The 22,267-nt window shown below is 40.9% G+C and overlaps 1 protein-coding gene across 3 annotated transcripts in view; it reads right to left on the bottom strand.

The window, feature by feature from the left end:
* The window catches only part of PRORP (protein only RNase P catalytic subunit), a 61,688-nt gene that overhangs the window by 17,334 nt on the left and 22,087 nt on the right, over positions 1-22,267 (bottom strand). For 2 of the 3 annotated variants that reach the window (XM_068946439.1, XM_068946441.1), the window contains exon 5: positions 16,319-16,426. In XM_068946439.1, coding sequence (XP_068802540.1) covers positions 16,319-16,426 — 108 coding nt within the window. Of the gene's footprint in view, positions 1-14,054; positions 14,094-16,318; positions 16,427-22,267 lie in introns of all 3 variants that reach the window. The other variant, XM_068946438.1, reaches the window with a different exon arrangement.

Genomic DNA, 22,267 nt, shown 5'->3' with positions numbered 1-22,267 from the left:
ACTTGAGAGTTACACAAAAGCTATATAATATTTTTATACTCACAGGTCAACAGGCTTATGGTTCAAGTAGAACGACATGAACAACCATCAAAGCCATCAGCAATCTGACTGCTTGCAGTCCAAAAAAAAAAAAAAATCAGGCTACAACATGCAGCAGATATTTATGATCCAACTTTTAAACACTGGTACTTTTTCAGTTGCCTGCTACAGATTATTATTAAGAGATAAAAAGACTACCTCCAAAAATTGTTCTAATATTAGATTTTTTTGGGGTATGTTTGGACACATCCTGAAATCATTTGAAATATGCCTGAAAAATTAACTGGCCAGGAACACTCACCTCCCCACTCCCCAAATTATTTTCTTTTACTATCTAATAACTATCTAAAGTGGAAAACTAATTACTGGAAAAGATAACTGGTTCATTAAAAATTGTGCATCTTGGAAAAAACTGTAACTTACTTAACGTTCTTACGTAAACAAGTAGCATTTCACACCCATTTTGTGAATATATTGGCAAGAATTTTCCAGTCCTTGACACAAATATATTAACACTACTCAAGGTCTGGTCAATTCTCCTTGAAGGTCATAAAGATGAAAAATTGTTGTTTAATATGACAAAGAACAAATAAAACGTTCTTCAACAGGACAAAACTTAGCAGAAGCAAACTGAAGCACAAAGGTCTGAGGTGGAGGTGCAGCTGGGTGGTCAGAGCCAGGTCCACCTACCCCACATGCATACCAGCTACCTATATGGGAAAAACACAGCTTTCAGCAAGGGGGGATCAAAGAAGGAATCTTAACATTGATACAAGCATGAGTGTTTTTTACCAGGCTAGAGGAAACTTAGGGGGCTTTCATACCAACCAGCACACCCTACACTGCCAATCTCATGCTACTGCTGCCCCATTTGGATCAAGGCTGCACATCTCACTAAGTAATGTATTGTCCTTGCAAAACAGGAGCGATCTGACACAGACTTTATCGCAAGCAAAGCTGGTTAATATTCAAGCGTCACTTCCTCCAGGCTCAGGATCAGTGCATCCCTCTGAGGAAGAAGTCCAGCAAAGCGGGCAGGAGACCTGCATGGATGAGCAAGGAACTTCTGGCCAAACTCCAGCAGAAGAAGGAAGTGTACAGAATGTGGAAAAGGGGACAGGCCACTTGGGAGGAATACAGGGACGTTGTCAGAGCGTGCAGGGATGCGACGAGGAAGGCTAAGGCCCAGTTGGAATTAAATCTGGCAAGGGATGTCAAGGACAACAAGAAGGCCTTCTTCAAATACATCAATAGCAAAAGGAAGACTAGGGAAAACGTGGGCCCGCTGCTGAATGGGGCGGGTGCAGGTACAGAGAAGGCAGAGTTATTGAATGCCTTCTTTGCTTCCGTCTTCACTGCTAAGGCCAGTCCTGAGGAATTCCAGACCTTGGAGACAAGAGAGGAAGGCTGGAGAAAGGAAGACTCTCCCTTGGTGGAGGAGGATCAGGTTAGAGATCTTTTGTCCAAACCTGACATCCATAAATCCATGGGCCCCGATGGGATGCACCCACGAGTGCTGAGGGAGCTGGCGGATGTTATCGCTAGGCCACTCTCCATCATCTTTGAAAGGTCCTGGAGATCAGGAGAGGTGCCTGAGGACTGGAAGAAAGCCAATGTCACGCCACTCTTCCAAAAGGGCAAGAAGGAGGAGCCAGGAAACTACAGGCCTGTCAGCCTCACCTCCATCCCGGGAAAGGTGATGGAACAGCTCATCCTGGAGGTCATCACTAAGCATCTGGAGGACAAGAAGGTGATCAGGAGTAGTCAGCATGGATTCACCAAAGGGAAATCATGCTTGACCAATCTGATAGCCTTCTATGACAGAATGACTGGCTGGGTAGATGAGGGCAGAGCAGTGGATGTTGTCTCCCTGGACTTCAGCAAGGCTTTGGACACTGTCTCCCATCCCATCCTCCTAGGTAAGCTCAGGAAGTGTGGGCTAGACGAGTGGACAGCGAGGTGGATTGAGAACTGGCTGGATGGCCGAGCTCAGAGGGTTGTGGTGAATGGCGCAGAGTCAAGTTGGAGGCCTGTGGCTAGTGGTGTCCCCCAGGGGTCAGTCCTGGGTCCAGTCTTGTTCAATATATTCATCAATGACCTGGAGGAAGGGACAGAGTGCACCCTCAGCAAGTTTGCTGATGATACTACACTGGGGGGAGAGGCTAACACACCAGAGGGCTGTGCTGCCATTCAGAGGGACCTGGACAGGCTGGAGAGGTGGGCGGAGAGGAACCTCCTGAAGTTCAACAAAGGCAAGTGCAAGGTCCTGCACCTAGGCAGGAATAATCCCCTGCACCAGTACAGGCTGGGGGTTGACCTGCTGGAAAGCAGCTCTGCAGAGAAGGACCTGGGAGTGCTGGTGGACAAGTTAAGCATGAGGCAGCAGTGTGCCCTTGTGGCCAAGAAGGCCAATGGTCTCCTGGGGTGCATTAGGCAGAGTGTTGCCAGCAGGTCGAGGGAGGTGATCCTGCCCCTCTCCTCAGCCCTGGGGAGGCCTCCCCTGGAGGACTGGGTCCAGTTCCGGGCTCCCCAGTACAAGAGAGACATGGCACTCCTGGAGAGAGTCCAGCGGAGGGCTACAAACATGATGAGGGGGCTGGAGCATCTCTCCTGTGAGGAAAGGCTGCGAGAGCTGGGCCTGTTCAGCCTGGAGAAGAGAAGATTGAGAGGGGATCTCATCAATGTGTACAAGTATCTGAAGGGGGAGTGTCAAGAGGATGAGGCCAGCCTCTTCTCCGTGGTGCCCAGCAACAGGACAAGAGGCAATGGGCACAAACTGAACCACAGGAAGTTCCATCTGAACCTGAGAAAAAACTTCTTCACTGTGAGGGTGACAGAACATTGGAACAGGTTGCCCAGAGAGGTGGTGGAGTCTCCTTCCCTGGAGATATCCAAAACCCGTCTGGATGTGATCCTGGGCAATATGCTCTAGACGACCCTGGTGGAGCAGGGAGGTTGGACTAGATGATCTCCAGAGGTCCCATCCAACCTAAACGATTCTGTGATTCTGTGATTCTGTAAACTACGGGTCAGCATTATTTTGCCTAACACACTTGTCTACTCCAATTGTACAACCCTGCAAGCTTGTGCTACTTTACTGTAAATAACACTGCAGCCAACATCTCTGCCTGGAGAACCTAGGCAGTGAAGGTCTGAAAGCCCCCCACAGGGGCTGCAATTCACAAGAGCTAACTTATTTCAATGCTTTTAATATAAGTTTATTGATAACACTCTGCACTACTCAAAAGCTAAACACTGGTCAGGCCAGTATTCATCTTAAGTATTTTTCTCCAACTCAGGAGATAAGATACTGCAATTCAACAAACTGATGATGTTGTCAGCTCCTACAAATTAATTATGTATGATATTTGGCTTTTGTCTAAAAGCTTCACCTCCTGGGAACAAGTGGTTATATGATAGTGTTTTTCTGCTTAATAATGTTTTGCTCCTGCAGTCAGAGAGATAAGCTTGAAAACATTAAAAAATAACCACCACAAAGGCTCATACAACAGAAGCCAAATAACCATCCACCAACTATTTCATAAAAGGATCTCTTTTTTAAGGAAAATTTTATCTTAGAACTCAGCATCAGAGTTTACAACTGCTTGTATTTAACTATACCAGCACATCTAAAGCATTTTGTTGCATCTTTCCCTCCTGTTGTCCATTTCTGCATGGCCACACGACCCTCTCTGGAGCACCCAGGACAAAACATCAGTGCTCAAGTGTACGAAATAATTACGTTTTCAGTAGTATTTTGTTTTCAACCAACGAAATCGAGTTTATTGGTTAAGCGTTAAAACTCTGCATTTGTCATATTACTGCTCATTTTAGCTAAGTTGGCAGGGAGTGAATGGGCTTGCAGAAATAAGAGAGCAGGATGGGGAAAAAGGAAATCTCTTTCCTCTGGCATACATACTTCTGAAAGCCCAGCTGAGGATTCCAATCCAGCAGAAAGATGGAACTTTTAACTCTTCAAGGCACAAAGGTATGAAGATACGTACGTATCAGTGACAATTTACTACACCAAAAGCCTTCAGTTCTTTTATTTTAAACTACTTCCTTTAGCTATTGAGACTTAGGCCATGATGCATAAATGGATTTACATAGCGCAGTGCAACACTGTACAGGGATACCACAGGTAAACATGAGTGATTTTAGATGCTGAAAGCACTGTTATAATAACACTAGATAAGCCTAGGATAACTAGTCCTAAAAACGCACAGGGTAAATTAACATCATCAACACTGTTTAGTTCAGCCCTATAACTACCCTCTCACATCCCTCTTACTATGTAAAAAGGAGCAGATACACGAATGAATGCTGGACAATGGTGAGGACAGAAATAAGCGTGACTAGTATTTCCTGATCTATGTAAAAGACAAGTGGGTATCGCAAACAATGACAAAAGCACAGGTCATTTCAGCAGTCACTACAGGAAAAATTGTGCAAGAATAGGACAATGCAGAAGTCAAAAATATGACAAATGATTTGGAGAAATTAATCAGAAGCCAATAAGTATCAGTTAATACAACTATGGAATTAGTTGGAAAATAGACTATGTTCACATAATTTGGATAACACTTTTTAGCTTCTGACACACCTGACTCACTATAACTCGGATGCACATTTACAGTTAGAAGTCTGAAAACACTCAGATCATTAAAGAACAGACTGATGAATAATAAATTAGGAGGAAACAGCATTACCAGTGCATGTCTGTGAGTAGAAAAGGAAAAAAGAGTAGATAAGCTGAAAGGATTAGTATGAAATATGTTAATGATTTGAAAGATAATTTCCTCACTAAGAAGTAGATTAGCAGATTTCCTAATAATATGAGGCAGGTCAGTAAGTACAGTACCAGAGATTAAGCATCCAAAGTGACTTAAAATGCTATTTTGGGGAGCTTAGAGAAGAGTATTTTTAGAATAGGGAACACAGGTTTTTATTTGCTGATGATACAAAGATATCTTTATAATGCAAACAATGCTTCACAGGGGTGTTTCTTCATATAACAGTTTTCAATGAAAGCAAGTCTATCTTTTTTAAAATCTTGAGGAGGTAACTTTCTCGAAGGATGGGGAATGAGGAGTTCTGTTGTTGTACAGAAGTTAGTGCCATGGAGTCATAGCACCTTGACAGATAAGTAAATACACATGTACAGTTTTATGCTTCCAGTTCCTCCTCTATCATTTAGAAAAATGCAAGTCAGCAAATCTAAAAGTATACACATTTCTAAAAAGCTAGAAGATAAAAAGTTGTAAAATCATGTAAGTAACATGGGATATGAGGTTAAGAAGCAAATAAGGAAAGTGTTTAGAGAGTTCCTGCAAGTGCCAAAGTTGCCTGTGTGTAGGTCACGCCTGTCCCCAGGTGTAAAGCATCGCCCCCATGGCGGCAGCCATTCACCTGCAGCACTAGCCCTACGTGCAGATGAGGCAACCCTGCAGACACAGGGCTCACTTTTAGGTGATCCTATAACTCTAGATCTCCTCTGCAGTTTACTTCAGTTTGGGTCATGTTGCTGAGACTTCTCCTAGTAGAAGCAGTCCCAAGTCGTCCCCATGTTTTAAAGAGTGCGTTCTGCATGACAGAGTAAGAGCCCGTGTAGATCGGTGCTGCCTGCACTAGAAATTAGCTGGGGTGGTGGGTTTTTTCTGAAAATCTGAAGAACAGCAGCAGCAAAGGCAGTTATAGTTCTCTTACTCTGTTCTCAGTACCGCCACTCTCACTATATTACTCCTCATCCTCACATGATACCTAGCAACAAAGTCATTGACAACTCCTAGTATGTATGATAATATAGCTTAATTATATTTTGTATGGATAAGTCAAGGCTGATTATAATCATTAATAGACACAGATGCAAGGCCTCCAGATATTTCACATTTTGTACCATTCCAGCCCACGTTTCAGCTGCATCGGAGGGAGCGGGGAGGTGGGTGAGTTAGAGGGAGGGTGCCAAGTCACGGTTCCCTGCTGCCACTGCTGTCTAACCACAGCAGACGTGCACCTCATACCAGCCACAGGGCGCTGCAACAAATCACAGCACTAGCACCCCCAGACTCTCATTACCTTGCTGGTGCCTTTCTGATGTACAATTAATTTTCAACTTTAATTAAAATCACTTACATTCATCTTACCTCTTACACTTAAATAAGAAAAAAAAAATCTATTAGGAATTTTGATTCCATAAGAAATTTAAAAGGGGTGGAGGGGGAAATACACAGAATACTTTGGCTAGTGAAATTACCTACAAGTAGCCTGCAAGACCAGAATACTTCAGACTGAGTTGCTCACAGTCAAACAGGAGATCAACAGTCACAGAATAAAATGCTACTCTCTGGAGTCCCATTTCAGGGGCTTACTCTTTAGCCTAACAGTAGCCCTTATTATCGTCATATACATCCAGGTAAAGCAAAGACCCTACCAAGAAAGGAATATAGGTAGCATAGTTTAAAAACAAACAAACCAACCAACAAAAAACCTCCCAAAACACACACACTCTCACCTTGCACAGTTGTGCATCTTTTTTATTCCAGATGATTTATGAAAAAATACGTATAGTACTTATTCTACAAGGTCTATAAAATGGCAAGTTAGCAGGAAAGCGCAAATAAGGAATGTGTGTCATTTCTCAGAACGAGAAGCAGAGAGGAAATCACACACAATTATCTAACAGAGGGTTTAAAACAAACAAAAGCACACAGAGATATATATGCATCTGTACCTGAAAATGAAAGAGGTCTCCTCCTTTATATTAGCCCACCTTCTTAAACATATAAATCTAATCCAGTTTAAGCTAGAGTGACACCAAAGATAGAGGTAAGTCTGAATTAGTCTGCGGACCATTTCATTTTTATTTTTCTGCCCTCTTCCCTTTCCCCCCACTATTTTTTTTTGGATAAGCCACACAAACACAGAACATATCCTTACATAAAATAAGTAAAAAAAAGTTTGAAATATGAATTCTTATGCATTGGTTTTAAGCAAGAACAATGCCAGAGTGATCATATTTACAGCAAGGAATCTTAATCTGGTGAAGCTGGTCTTCTAGATTCAAATGGGAGTTAGCAAATGACTTCCTTGTTCCAGGCAACATGAAACAATCCGTTTATGAATGGATTTAGATTAAAAGCTGTAGATAATTCTACTTGACTTCTCTTTTTTTAAGGGAAAAGAGTTTAAGAGAAAAAATCCCAAAGTTTACTTTAACTTTGGTTTTAAACTTCACTAAAGGTTATAATCATGAGGTTATAATAATTTTATAACCTCAATTTAAATACGTTTAGTTACCTATGCATAAATACGTCTCTTCCATTTTTGCACCACAAGCAGAATGTCAGAGACGTAAGATAACATATGTAGCCTAATGGGTCACTGGATTATTAATTGGCATGCCACTATCCCATATCTCTGCAAATAACCTGCTGTGCAAAAAATTAAGGAGTTCATAATTTTGTAAACAAATCCAAATGCAATTTAGATTTGTTTCATTGTACCTTTGTCCTGAAGATAATACTTTCCAAATATTTCTTTTTTCACTTCTACTAAAATAGTATACCAGATTGTAAAAGCCAATTGATTACTTTTCAAAATATCTAAATAAATCCAGATGTACATGAATGGATGCAATCATTGTTCAGAGGATTTTATCTATATTACCTTTAAGATGACTCCAAAAATAACATTTCTCAGGCTCAAATCTAACATTTATTCTTACACAGAATTGGCCTATAATAGTCCAACCTTTACATTTTCTGGTCTGCTTCCCACACCTTCATAGCACTTCTCCATATGGAGAATTTCCTTTCCCTAAAGACAAAGTTTCAGATTTTGAGGTCCAGAACCTCTTATTGCCACACTGACAACAGTTCCATAATTAGGTAAATCAGCCTTGCTGCCTAAAGAAAGTTCATCTCTTCGCTTCTGACTAAGGGAGAAGTGAAAACAGCAAGACTGAAACTCATTCAATTCAGATGACACCTTCATTGTCCATATTTCAGAAGGACTCCACTATACTACACAGCAAGCAACAACGACCTGTTGCTGGAGTTGAAGTTCACTCAGACATGAATCACAGCATGTTCATTCTGCCCTGTTGAATTTCAAGCTTATTTTCCTACTGACATAACAGAACTCATTAAGAAAGATATGATGTAATTCCCTTCATAAAAAGGAGTGCTCAGGTTTCCTGTACTTATCTTAAGATTTGATTTACTGCTATTGCCAAATACAAAGGCTGAAACGATAAATAGCAGAGAGAAACCTATATGGATCGTTAATCACATTTTTTATTCAGACTTACAGCCAATAAAAGAAGTAACAAACATTAAGGGCAGGCAACACTGGGAAGTTCCTGACTTTAGAGGAAAACAACAGAGACAGGTTGTCAAAATGCCTGCTACTCAGATTTTTTTTACCCGCTCAGTTTCTGCTGCTTTATTCTGCTCACCAGGAAATGCAAAGTCAGACTGGCTATCTCTGAAAAGAAAAATAGTCACTTACAGTAGACTCTTGAGGAATTTAATTTAGTCAGGGAATCCTAGTTTCCTAGTCCCTAGTCAGGGAATCCTAAGTCTCCTAGTACTGAGATAGCACCAGTGTGACTCTGCATTTCCCTTCTTAATAAGTCCTAATTACCTCCTACTCCCCCCCTCCCAATGCTGCTGAGGAGGAAGGGATATTGGAGCAAAGTCTCACGGAAAGCGTGCATGCATTCCATTGTTCAAGGTGTGCAGTCGACGCGCACACTTCTGCAGCGGAAGCGCAGATGCCCTAGCAGCTGCAGGAGTATTTCCAGAATGGCTGACACACTCATGTCCCATAAACCTTCCATTTAGGGGGGTTAAAACTGTATATTATTAGATGAAGCAGAGCATATTAAATGCTCTTCTATTTCCCTTCTAGCCACAAAGTAAAACCTTTTAGGTTTTCGTATCACACCTTTTCAGAGAGCTGTGAGGAGAGAGTGAAGACCAGCAGGCCAGGCCCTTCCCCTTGGTTTCAGAGGCAAACAAGTCCACCTCCTTCACCTCTCCTAAGCTTAACAGCCTTGCTCTTCCTCTAAATCTGGCGAGACCAAAATTTTTGAATTTGATGTATTCTATTTTAGGACAGCCCCATTATGTGGGGGGAGGGAAGAGATTTTAGCCTATCAGTATCTATCGCTTGTATGCGGGTTAGCAGAACAAATTTACTCAACTCATCAGCTAAGACATTCAAGAAACTCCAGGAATGAACGGATGAGAAACGAATGCAATGCTGAATGCTCCAGTCTCACATCTCCAACACTAGAAAGAGGTGAAGCTTCGCAGGCACCTCTTCGTCCTTGAGCTCCTTCTCTTCTAATATAGGGCATGAACATCGGAAAAGGTATTCTGTGTGCAAATCAACTGATGATCACGTCACATACAGGCTGAAGGTGATTTTTAGTGAAACCACCACAAATCTTTGTGATTTGCGCAATATGTAAAGGAAACAAAAGCACAGTTTTAAAGAATGAAACAGATGTCGCAAAGATAGAAATCTTTCCGTTCTTGAGCAACAGGACAAATGATTAGTTATATTGGAAATGTAAACTTGGACTATCATTAGAAGATAGAAAAGAGAGATGGAAAAGGCTGGGGAGCAAATGGACAAGCATGCTTTGTTGAGTGGCAAGACAAAGTCAGCGGGAGGAAAAACTGATGAACTGCCACAGGATGACAAATAAGACCTTCATTGGATGTATTGATTCTGAATAGAGAATGACTCATGGATCTACTTAATTCCTGTTTCATTTAAGGACAGTAAAGTACTTGAACAAATGACAGATGCTGCCAAATGAGTCAAACAAGAAAAAACAACTATTTTCCATGCATGACTTGATTTGGGTCAAATTTATTAATAGCTGTTTGCTTTGCAGGACAGCTTATACATTAGAGCTCATGTTTTGTATCAAGTATTGCTGCCTCACTAATTGTCCAGTTGATCTCTTGTGTGCAAGTTGCACAGAAAGGGACGCACTTTGAGAACTGGGAAAAATTGCCATATGAAAACCTGAGCATATTTGTACTTGTATTTGTCAGCTATACATGCATGCACAGGTGTTACTTTCTCTGTGTTATTTTGTGGCCTCAAGATAATTTTTAATAAGCTAGACTTGGAGAGATAAATTTTGCTATTTCCCCAAATAATATAACTGCCGAAAAATTTCCTCTCCCCCTTTTTCAAAAATCATAGGGTGCTTACAGGCACAAGAAAAGAGAGTTCAAAGAAACAAAACTATGCCTCAAAATTGAATGGGGTTGCTTACCCAAAAGAATGGTAGCTCATAAGTGCTCTGCTCCCCACCCCCCTTTTTAAAAAAACTTTCTGTATTTGAAGACCGTTATTTTTGTCTTTATAGTTGCAGAGAGAGCCTTGAAAACGTGAATAAAAGGCAAATCAAAACAACGGTTCCTGGCTGAGTTTACAAAGCATAATTCATTACAGTTCTTCAATTCTGTGGCCACAGAGTTCGGTTTTTTCTAAAACTGAACGAGAGCATCCACCGTTTTCCTGTAGACTAGCATCCTACACTCTGCCTCCTCCCCCACACCAATGAAATTTTCTTCCCGCTCCCAGCTTTCCCTTCAAGGCTGCAACCACCCTCTACCTACTCATTCCCATACTGCTAAAATAGGCAGGAGTCCAGGAATAACTCTAGTACAGAACCACTAAAATAGCTAACACCATAATGTTACAGTTTCAACCTTTGAATCCCCCCAATGAATACCTTTGTAAAAACATTTAACATATTAAAACACAAAATGCAATAACCTTTTCACACAGGATTACTATGATATTCATAACTCCACAATTCATTTGGTCAAAATCAGAATTTAATGTGGCTCCCCTCTCCACACAGCAGCTTCCTTTCAAAAAGATCTTTCCCCCAGAAGAGACAGAACGGCTGCAAGGCATATCCTACCTTCTGCCTGTCACAGGGCACCCTCAACAGCAGCAGGCACGGGCTGGCCTTTTGTGGTAGCCCATGCAGGAGGTGCAGGAGGGCAGGTTTGGTGGCTTTGCTGCAGGGCAGCCCACTGCTGTGGGCAGGAGGGAGGTGCGCAGTAGGACGTGCGTGGCAGGAGGTGGCATGCCAACCGCTGCCACCAGACTGGGACGGAAAGGCCAGGGATCTGGCTTCGTCAGCTGTCGTACAGGCCTACCATAATTTACACGGGAATTATATGAACCTGTGTATTCCATTTATAGAAATGCTGATTAAGCTCGGGAGCAACCACTTTGAACTACCAGCCAAGAGCAAAAACTATTCTTCTGTGCAGTATCAGCCCTAAGGAATTCAATCTGGAACTATTTTACCAATCTTTCAAAGGTTTGTGTTTAATAGAGAGATTAGAGAGGAAAGTTAGGGCTGAGCTAGCTGTACGATGTCAAACTGCAGAAGAGAACTGTGAGTTAGCTTTAATCCACCTCAACACACATTCAAAATAGATTTTCAGTTACATCCAAGACCAGCTGGGCGCAGCTAAGAAAGGAGCTGGCTGCATATCTCAATCACAATAGAGCAATCTCAATGTAAATTAAAAACAGTGCATTATTTTACCCTGTTTTATTTTACTCTCTAAATGGTACTTGTTGATCATGCCCCCCACCAAACACACCCACCCACCCCTACATCTCCCCTTCCCACCCCCCAAAAGGCCCTTTACCATCTAGGGACAGCGGGAGAACAGCGCATCCCAGTTCCTTCACTCCTTCCCACAAGCAAAGCAAGATGCTCCAGAGCCTAGACATCCTCACTTACACTTAAGATTCACCTCCCTTCCAAGGAATACTTCTACAGAAAATGTTGATAAACAGGAAAAATACATTTAAGAACTCTGTAACAGTTTGTGTTACAGCAACTTGTGTTTGGAATTTCCCTCTCTTGACCTTCACAAGATGAAAGGTGGGGGCCTGCAGGGAGTTAACGGCAGCAGAGGACAGAGAGTACCAAACATCATTGTGCTGGCTCAGGATTTATCTCAGCACATATCTCTGGAGGGAAGGATTAGCTCGAAGTCATGATTCAGCCTGAATCAACTTTGCTTAGTCAAACTGCAAGGAGAGCTAAGTTTACAAACTACTATGTTTGCAGTACAAACAGTGACTGATTCATCGAGGCAAATACATGTTACGTGCAGCTTTAAAAAGAAGCAGAATATAATGCACAAAAAATTGCAAAAAGATAAGACTCAATTTCACGTTTTATAGGAGTTTGTTTTTATTGTTTGGAGTATATAGCAGATATAATTTCCTTTCTATGTCTTTTAATTGGGAATCAATTTTAATGTCTAATTTAAAATGATGTACCGAAGCAGCAAGTGGTCAAGTGCTTGCTAATATCCAGTGTCGCAATTTTATAGACGCTAAGTGGGCAGCGCCTTCAAAATACATGATCACACTATTCCCTAGCCCTCAAAAATGCTTGTTCCCACCTTCATGCTACCTCCTTTTTTATATCAAGCTTAGTGTTGATGCAGCACATAGTGACTTGTACCAGGAAATAGATTAGCTTGAAATTAACCTAGCGAAAAAGTGGATCGTAATTACAACTTTGTTAACAGTGTCATATGCTACAGAAATTACCACAGAATATTCCCTTTAAGTCTTCCAAGTCACTAAGATGCATTATGCTCTGCTAAGTAAGTGCTGGCTATGAGGACCGAAGTTGCCTGGGGCTACCTTCAGGTCACACAGTTTTCCAAAATTTCATAATACTTCTGGAATCAAATGAGTAACAGCCATTCCTTCCACTTCTGTTCTTTTCCCCTCCCTTCCCCTCCTGCCTTACCCACGCAACCCAGCCACTTCCCAAGACACCTACAGAATGCCTAAGTGGAATCACAGATTTTTTGAAATTTTTGAAACACAGACTGTTTGAAAAAGAGAGTAGCCTTTTATCAATGTTTTCTTATTTTAGTTATGTGATTAAAAGCAGCTAGAGTTCTTCTTCAACAAAAAAGTTACAATTTCTAGAGTGAAATCAAAGTGGAACAATATTTTCTTTTAAGTTTAAATAAAGACTAGAATGCATTACAGTTATCATATTATTGCTGTATAAACCTTAACCATCTCCGATTTTTAACAATGGCTTATGTGATTTAAGGAGAATGGCAAAATAAGAAACATGGTCAAAAAAGCTAACAATTCACACATAGTAACGCTTACAGTCATAAATGGAGAGCAACAAACTCATTTGGTGTTTAAACCATTACTGTACATTAATAACAGACTGCAACAGAAACTTTTAGAAAACAGTATTCCACACAGGTCTAACAGCTGCTGTAATGAACCTTTGAAATATTGAAGACGGACTCCCACCTGGAAACTTGAAATACTTTAGCTTTTTGACAAGTAAAACACATAGGGCAGGGCCAGCTTTTGACACGCGTTCTTCGGAGCGTCTACTGTTGTTTCCCAAGCCCTACAGAAGAGGTCACTGTGGAGTCACAGCATGCCCCTCTTCAAAACGGGCCGTCTCCGCCTAGACAGACAGCTTGACTTCAGCAGCCTTCACTGTTCGCTTTTTCTAGCCTTCACATTCTGCCTCTAATTTCTCTGATTCATTTGCATTTATTTCTCCTCTTCATTCCCCCCAGGTCTGCACTTTGTTTCCCTATGAATCTTGAACAGTTTAATATGCTAGGCTACAAATGCCCCACTCCACGTTTTCCATCTGGCTGCCTCTGCCGTGAGGACGGCAGTCTCCATCCAAAGAGGATGTTTTTGTGGCAGGGTTTAATCCTCAAAGGGCAGTGTCTAGTGTTCAGAGAAGTCAGAATTCACACGTGGGGGACTACTTGACAGCAACGACGGTAACCAGAAAAGCAACGCATGCATGGGTTCCTGAGGCCTTCCCTCATCGGAAGGGAAAAGTTCAGAAACAGAAAAAAGGGGTGCTTTTTCTTTTGGTTTTGGTTGTTGGGATTTTTTTTAAGCAATGTCTTGGAAAACATAATACGAAAACAAGAATATATACTTGCCAGAAGTATCAGATGTAAGAGCAGAGGTATAATCCTTCCCTGACGTGTTAAAATACAGGAAATTTGGAATTGTGAAGAAAGAAAACATGATTAAATAGCATCCAGCATGATCTTATGTTTAAGCAATGTTTCCAACTGGATAAAAGCAGTAAACTGAGTTAATACTGTAATCATGTATAAAGTTATCTATCACAAAGAATAATATTAAAGTATCTCAGTGAAACAAGTTCAGCACAGGACAAAATATTTAGTAGTGCACATGCCTAGGAGAGTATTTCTTTCAGGAGGCTGAAGAAGCGAAGAAGTACTCTTGTTGCTCAGAGTGCGAGTATACGCTTCTCATGCTGAAGAAGGTACTGTTTGGCCAGTAAACGTCTACAGGTACAAAGCACAGCAGAAGCAATGGGCACGTTTAGCCCACCTTACTTAATGGCTCAACACTCTCGAAAACAGGATCTAGATGATAGGGGCAGCAAAAGGAGTAGCTGGCAGGAGCTCCACTGATTTATAGTTCTGGTGTGCATGGCAAGATGCTATATGAATTAATAGCAACATAGCTTGCAGAACTAGTAGTTTTAGCTAAGTGACTCTTTCTCTGGATGATGGGGTGGACTTGAGTTATTGATCTATTGCGTAGGAAGGAACAACAGACGTTATCCTCCCAATCCATAAATACCCGGGATACATGAGAGATCTGACCTGTATCAATACAAAACCATCTAAATAGAAAGCTGATGCCTCCACACTGCCCTTGTGGTGCTCCCTGGCATCACAAATCCTAAAGCCCCTCCAATACAGCAGAAGCTAAGAAGGAAATCAAAGGCAGTTTATGCTGCTGAACATGCTATCACCTCCTGTTAAGATCTCTGAAAAGGAATCAGCTATAATTACACTGCAAAACCAGGCTGGCTCTTTCTTCTACTACCTCCAGCTTTTACCGAACCTTCAGGACCCAGTCCAGAGTTCCACACTGGAACAGCTGTGCAAGGAACGATGTCAACCTACCAACAGTTCATTTCTCCTCCCTGTCTTCGGCAGCATAAATCTGTCTCTATAGTTCTTAAAATATTGTGCCACTGCACACTGCCTGAGATTTTTCCAGATAATCAACACTTCCCCCATGATCCCACGCAAACAACTTGTAAACTTCCTTTTCTATTTTCATACTAAGGAGAGCACGCCCTTCATGAGCCACTATCTCATGAAACTTCACTGCAGCTCGCAAACAAGTATCTTCCAGCAAGTTTATCCAACCTCTCTACCTCAGCTGCTTTCATCTCCATATATGAACGTACCTACTGTCTCTCAGGGATAGCTTTAAAGTAGTTCTTAGAAGAAAAAAGTATTTCTTGTAATTGCTAGAAGTAAATTACTTCCTTCATTATCAAGCTCATTTGTAACTTAGTTTTACTTTCAAGGGCTTGAACTTTTAAAGTATAGCTTTAGAAGATATGTTAGCAGCTACTTTCTTTTTTCCCCTCACACTTCAATTACTTATTGCCTCATACTTAATTTGCTTGACGAGAAAAAAAAAAAAGCAAGCACAGACCAAAAAAACCTCTAAATCATTTCTTAGAGAAATGGAGAAATGCTAAAAGAGAGCACCAAGAACTCTTAAAAATAGTTATCAGTAAAGAAGCAGGATTATTCTACTAAAATCACCAAGTAGAAAAAACTGAAGTCAGTCTGCACTGCCCTGTTAAGAACACGGCTCAAATGCTTAAGACAATAGGAAGTGAAATAAAGTTAAAACTTGCACAGGATGTGGTTTGAACTAACTCAAGGGTTATCTTAAGGAGAAAACTTACCAGCATAACTATACTAGACTGAATAGAGTAATTTGTTCTGTTCTCCAAAATCATAATTATTATGATAACATATATAAACTCATAATGTTCATCATAACAGTAAGTGTGTTATTCCAGTAAGAAATAATTTTCATTTCAAAACTAGCGACACGTTTGATCCATTATTTTGGCATAATTATTGGTAGTAACTTAGCTGTAAGTATAAGCATTTCCTAGATGGGAAAATTTAAGTACGGTTTTATATTGTTAATACAGTCAACGCGTAAGAACAATCATTTTCCCAGCCATCATTTTTTGTTTGTAAAGTCTAGATAAATCTTTGAACTTCACTGTAATGGGTGCCACAGAAATGTTTGATCAGCTTCTCAAGAGAGTAAGTAACAACGAGGGACTAATTGTTTTACAGTCAGCCTAAGTATATGCAAAACTCTTAATGAATATTTAACCAGCACTTACATTTTCACACTGCATCTTCCTGGGTTTTATGTGAGAAACATTGAGACCATCAATAACAATATCAAAGGGAAGGCGATTTTCCACAAACGTCTGAAAGGCTTCAAATTCCTGAAAAAATAAAATAAAGTGAAATTAAAAAGGAGGAATACATCGAGTTTAACAGAAACAGATTTCATTCACTTCATTCAGTTTTATTACAAAGGAAATTAAACCTAAAATCTCTCACTTTTCATTCGTTGGTTACATTTCTTAGTAAATGTAGAAGTGAAGATAAAACAACAGCAAGCAAGTATCTTTAACAGCCTTAAATCTTACAGTAGCTATTTTCAAAATGATTTTGAAATTCTGTTACAACAGGAAAAAGAAAGCAAAAAAAGAATAAACTTTACAGTCATGCAGGTTTTCAAAATTATAATCTGAATTACAATTTTTTATAAAAATAAAAACCGCAGTCATTGCTATATGGCAGCTGCAAAACACACTTTTTTTTTTTTTTTTAAATAAGAAGCAACTTTACCTACCAGGAGGCTGTGACACTGCTGCCATCTCTAACATCTCCAAATGCAAAATAAGCATCATATTTAGTTTCCCTAAGAATTGTGAAGTCTTTAAATATCAGTTACTAGATTATAGCACTATATTTAAAGAATTTATTTATCAATGCAGTCTTCCATCTGTGAGAAACACACAAATCGTTAAGCCTAGCAAAATGACGAACTTTGTCACTAGGTCATAAACATGATGCAGTGACTGAGCAAACAAGATTCATCGAATTTTCCCAACAGAAGGAAAACCATGATTGCTTTAGGCCTGAGACCCCATATGAGCAGAAGAGAATATAAAATTGTAATTGTTAGGTTTTTTAGCAGATGCTTGCATTGCTAAAACAACTGCAAATTTCACGCCTCATGCTGAGAACGCATGAAGGATTTTTCTAATCTTGCCTTCTCTCACGTAACTATATAGCAATACGTAAGTCCAAAGAAGAGCACTTCCCCCTGCCCCTCTCCCACCACAACAAAAGCCTGGACGGTACACACAATTCTTCCTCAGAGGAAGGAGTGAAAGTTCTATTTGTCCAAAAAACATACTGCCGTCAGGCAATAAAAAGTGATCACTAACTTTAAATTTGGTCACAGTGTTTATTATAAATTATACTAGAAAAAGGGTCACTTACATGAAGAGTACAAACCAAGCCAGTGAGGCCGTCTTGTCTCACTTAGATGCTAAGGTTTCTCGTATAAATTCCAAGTGAACTGAGCTATGCTGGTCAAAAGCGTACTGCCATGAACACAGGACACCGCAGCACCAAAATAAATTGGCTTTTCCGTGATCTTTACTGCTTCATACTTACATAAGCATGATTATTGAGAAAGCATAAAAAAAGCAGGGGAACAAGCAAATTGCTGACACTTGTGATGCGACCCCCCTTGCACACACACACACAAGATCTCAATAAGTTTTATATCGATGAATAAATACCCCCATCGCCATCCGGTGGATAGGAAAACCAAGACACAGAAGAGAAGTTCCTAGCAAAGGCTGGGGTGGAGGAGCGGGGGTAGAAACCGAACCGCAAACCACCCCCGTGCCCCCCCACCCCAGTTCCTGACTGTCATGCGGGCGCCGTTCAGCGGCCCGCCGCGGCTGCAACTCCGGACGGCTCTTTGAAATTAACGATAGACAGACAACACTCCCAGACTGAAAGAAGGTAGAAGAGGAGAGTTTTGAAAGAGGAAAACAAATAAGAACGGAAAAGATGAAAGAAGGTGGAAGTAGACGAAAATACATAGTAAACACTCCAAAAGAGTGTTACTTTCATAATGCCAGCGTTATCTGAGGTAACAGTTATTATAGTCAAGGAGACACTTTTAGAAAGTATGGTATCCATGTAATCCTGTCTTTAAGGGCTTAGCTCAATACAAAACAAACATTTAATGAAGAATTTTTAAAGGGGTACTTTATTTCAAGTGACAATAACTACAGAACGGTTTCTTAAAGGGGTGGGTTTTCCCTGGCAGGCAAAGTAGATTGCCTTGCGGAGGAAACCTACAGCACAAAAGCTGGGGCGCAGAGGAGCTTGGGGGTCAGTGCCCACCCCAGCCCACCCGTGGCTCTGCTCCCTCACTCCCCTCAGCAGGGCAGGAGCAGCAGGAGGGTCCCACTGAGAGGCAGCATGATGGGCTCAGCAGCACCCATGCTCTCTGCACTTCCTCTTGGAGCAGCGTTTTTGAAAAGCTACAGCCTTTTCAATGTCTTTCCTTTGCTCACCCACCTTCCCCTGCTGTCTCCTGGCCACATTTCCCACTCCAGTCTCAGTAGCTGCCTAACAGCATGCCACTGCCAGCCTCCCAAATCTGCTCAGTTGTTTTTGTCCCACTACCAATAAAGTGGGCGATACAGTAGGAAGAGAAGGAGAAAACAAGGTCTGCTGCCATAGGCCACAGTTATCCACACTGGGGGAGGTGCAGTTAGCAGCAGAATCAGTGCAGAAGACAAATGCCCAAGTTTAAATTATGTCACTGAATACAGAAGACTCCAGTGAAAAGCCTAGACAAGCTAAAATTCCCCAAGAGTGTGTTCATTTTCTCCTCTCCATACTCATTTCCCCAGCAACGTACAGGACTGCTCCTTTCCTGGGCGAGAAAAAATGAACTCACACAAAAAACCACCACATAGGGGAGGCGACCTGGATCTTCTAAGGGAGACTTTCTGAGTCACCACATTTCCCATCATCTCTGGGCACAGAGAAGGAAAGGGGAGAGCCACGGGAACAAGTGGCTGGCTATGTCATCCAGGTGTAGTACAAACTGTTATTCAAATATGCAAATAGACTTACTCTATGAGAAAGAAAGCATACCATTTGAAGGACGACAAAGATCAGGACTTGTAAGTAGGGTCTGGACAAAATCCATACAACTACAGTAATAAACAGATGACTCACCCACAATTCTCTAAAGATATTCCCCTTAACTAGCCATGTGTAAGAAGGAAGGGAAGATGTTCTTTACAAGCAGTAAATTAAGCAGAGCACAGTTGCAGCTAGGCTAGAGCCGATCATGAGAAGGTAGATGCAGTGATCATCAATGTACTGCCACTGTGACATCAAGGTTGCTTCAGGCAAGAAGTGAGCTATTCAAACCAGCTTCCCATCTTCAAACCAACAATTCACGGTGGAATCTACATACACCAATGTGTTTGCCAGCCAGTTAGCTAACGAACACAAGAAATTAAAAAAATAGGTATGTAATAAAGAACACTTAGAGGAAAGTTTTCCGCTGAACACAGCAAGTGGCACTTCTGATGAATCCCTACAACAGGGCAACAAGAAGCACAAGAGCTCGCTCTCTGCACCTAAAAGCACTGAAACAAATGCAGTAAACGTTATACTGACTTCTAACTTGCCCTGCCTGGGTTGGTCTCATAATGCTTCTGAGGAAAAGTTCATTACTTCAGGATTGGGAAGGCTGCTCAAGCCTGCTTCAGAGACAGCAGCTGAAGGGACAAAACTTAAGTACATACCCAGTGTCGCTTATTTATGTGATCTTCTTAAGGAGCTACAGAAAAATTTTGCAACAAACTATACAGCACCTCTAGCACACTCTTGCAAGACCCTCACAGAAGCCCGCGTAGTGAAAGCACATGCCTCAGTATTGCAGAAATACATGGAACGTGAAGAGCAGCACTCACGGGAGGTTCCACCGATACCCTACTTTACACTGAGTGCAAAAGAAAAGAGAACTGAAAAAAGAAATAACTCCTTCCATTCATTGGCTAGCTGGGAAAATAGGGGAATGCCAACTACGCGATCGTTAGAAATGATTCACTGCCCCTTCTAAGAGGACTCATCTCTGCAAATGGACACTGCACTGACTAAATCAATTTGGTATTAAGGGCTGGCAATAACATCCATACGGAATTTATCCTGACATGAAGAAGTAAAGACATTTAAAACATTTTTTTTTGTTTAACCACTGGCACGTGAGCGGCTCAAGCCCATTCATATCTCAGCAAAAGCACAACACAGACTCTCACTCTTTCGGTACCCCACACCAGCTGGATGCCTCACGCTGCATTTTGCTGTCATTTTACACTGGTATGAACTGGTGCTGCCATAGAAAGAGGTGTCTCTATTTTCTCCCTTCCCCTAACCACTCATTCCTAACTTTGCGCCTTCCCTCCCACTGCGTTCACAGGTAAAGACTGAAGTGGATTAAGAACAGACCCAACATGGACAGACCCAGCATAGCAGCCTGCACCTGCTCCCCGGTTCAGGTCGTAGCACAGAACAGACGGTTCAAGGAGTGCGAAGGGGGCTGCTCACAGGGGACCAGTCCCAGATCACTGGGATCACCGTTCCCTTCAGGCAGCACTGACTATGCTAACTCACTTGGATCGTGAAAATACATTTCATGAGATTTTAGGTGGTCTCTCAAGCTGAGGTGTTGCAGCAAAACAAGAGGTGGAGGTTGTTTTTCAAAAAGTAGGAGTTGTTGGAGGAAACGTTGTTTAGAAGAAGAAACAATCAAACAAAAGAAAACAGGGCTGCTATTTTACAGCACTCATTTTATATATAAAATAAAACACAACAAAACAGGTGTTACCTCAGATTTCAAAATGATATAGTCTGCCAGTTTTACAACAATAATGTTTGAAATAGCAGTTGTGATGAATCTGAAAATAGGACTTTTCTGTAAGAGTATTAATCTATTTCAATTTCTGTAATACATTTATAGACAGAAATATATTTAGGAAACTATTTTAATAGCTGTGCACACAGGCTACAAGCCTCAAAAGCATGATAAGAATAAGGAGGGGAGGAATTAACCATTAGTATTTACCATTCCAAATGTAATACCATAGAAATAAACATTACAACTGAAAACAAAACAAAAACATAATAAGCATCTCTTATGATAAGGGCAATGGGAACAATTTAAATGAGCATTTTTGACATCATTTTAACATACGTAACAGATCTAAGAGTATGACATTTCAGATCAGAGAAAGCTTAGATTACAGCACTTTTCTGCTCAAGTGTTTTAGGTCTAAGCAGAAAACATATGGGCAACTAACAAAAATCATGGTCTTGCAATTCTTCAACAACCCCAAATTTCCACAGAAATAAATGCCAGAGGAACACAAAGTGACATAGCATACGAAGATGCTGTGAGCAAATCCATAAAGGACTTTGAGTATTAAAAAAAGGCATCATGTTTATGCCAACACATGGAATTAAAAAAAAAATTCTAGCAAAAACTACTAACATCACATGAACAGTGGGGAGACCCTACAAGTACATTTTGATTAAAAAGTGCAAAACTACTATTATTAATCTATAGTTTCCAGAAGCATTCACAACTTTCTAAGCTTTTACAAACAAAAACCAGTGCTGCCCCTCTACAGAGCAAATGGCAATATACTTAAGTGCAAGGAAAGCATAAATTCTAATTAACAAAACGTTATACTGCATTTTAAATATTATGCAAGTCTATCCTAAGTATCAAAGAGGGTGTTTTTATTTCAAGATTGTAAGAGCAATTTTGGAGAAGTGAAAACATTCACTCTTCAGCAGCTTCATTAGATATCCAGTGACGGGGGGTTGCTCTGGTTTTGGCAGTGTTTCTCAGTATGAGAAGAAAAACGCAGGAAGCAGCATTACAGCGTGAGAAGTAAAATTCAGCTGTTGAACTGAAATCTAGCCCTTTTTATTTTTATTTTTTTTTTAAAAAGGTATCTTGTAAATATTAGAGCACTCTTAAAACTATTTGTTGGCATGCCTGAAGGGTTTAAATATTTCCTCCACAGTTTAAAAGCTTGGAAATCCCCTTCAAACCCTTATAATCAGGAAGGCTTTTCTCAGTAGCGTGTATGGTGTTGATACATACTCTGGCTTGCATACAGTTTGTTAGTCCTCTAGTATTTATGCATCTAAAGTTAACAAATAAT

The sequence above is a fragment of the Struthio camelus genome, chromosome 5 (genome assembly GCF_040807025.1).
Source record: "Struthio camelus isolate bStrCam1 chromosome 5, bStrCam1.hap1, whole genome shotgun sequence".
NCBI lineage: Eukaryota > Metazoa > Chordata > Aves > Struthioniformes > Struthionidae > Struthio > Struthio camelus.
This window is presented reverse-complemented; position numbering and strand designations above follow the sequence as displayed.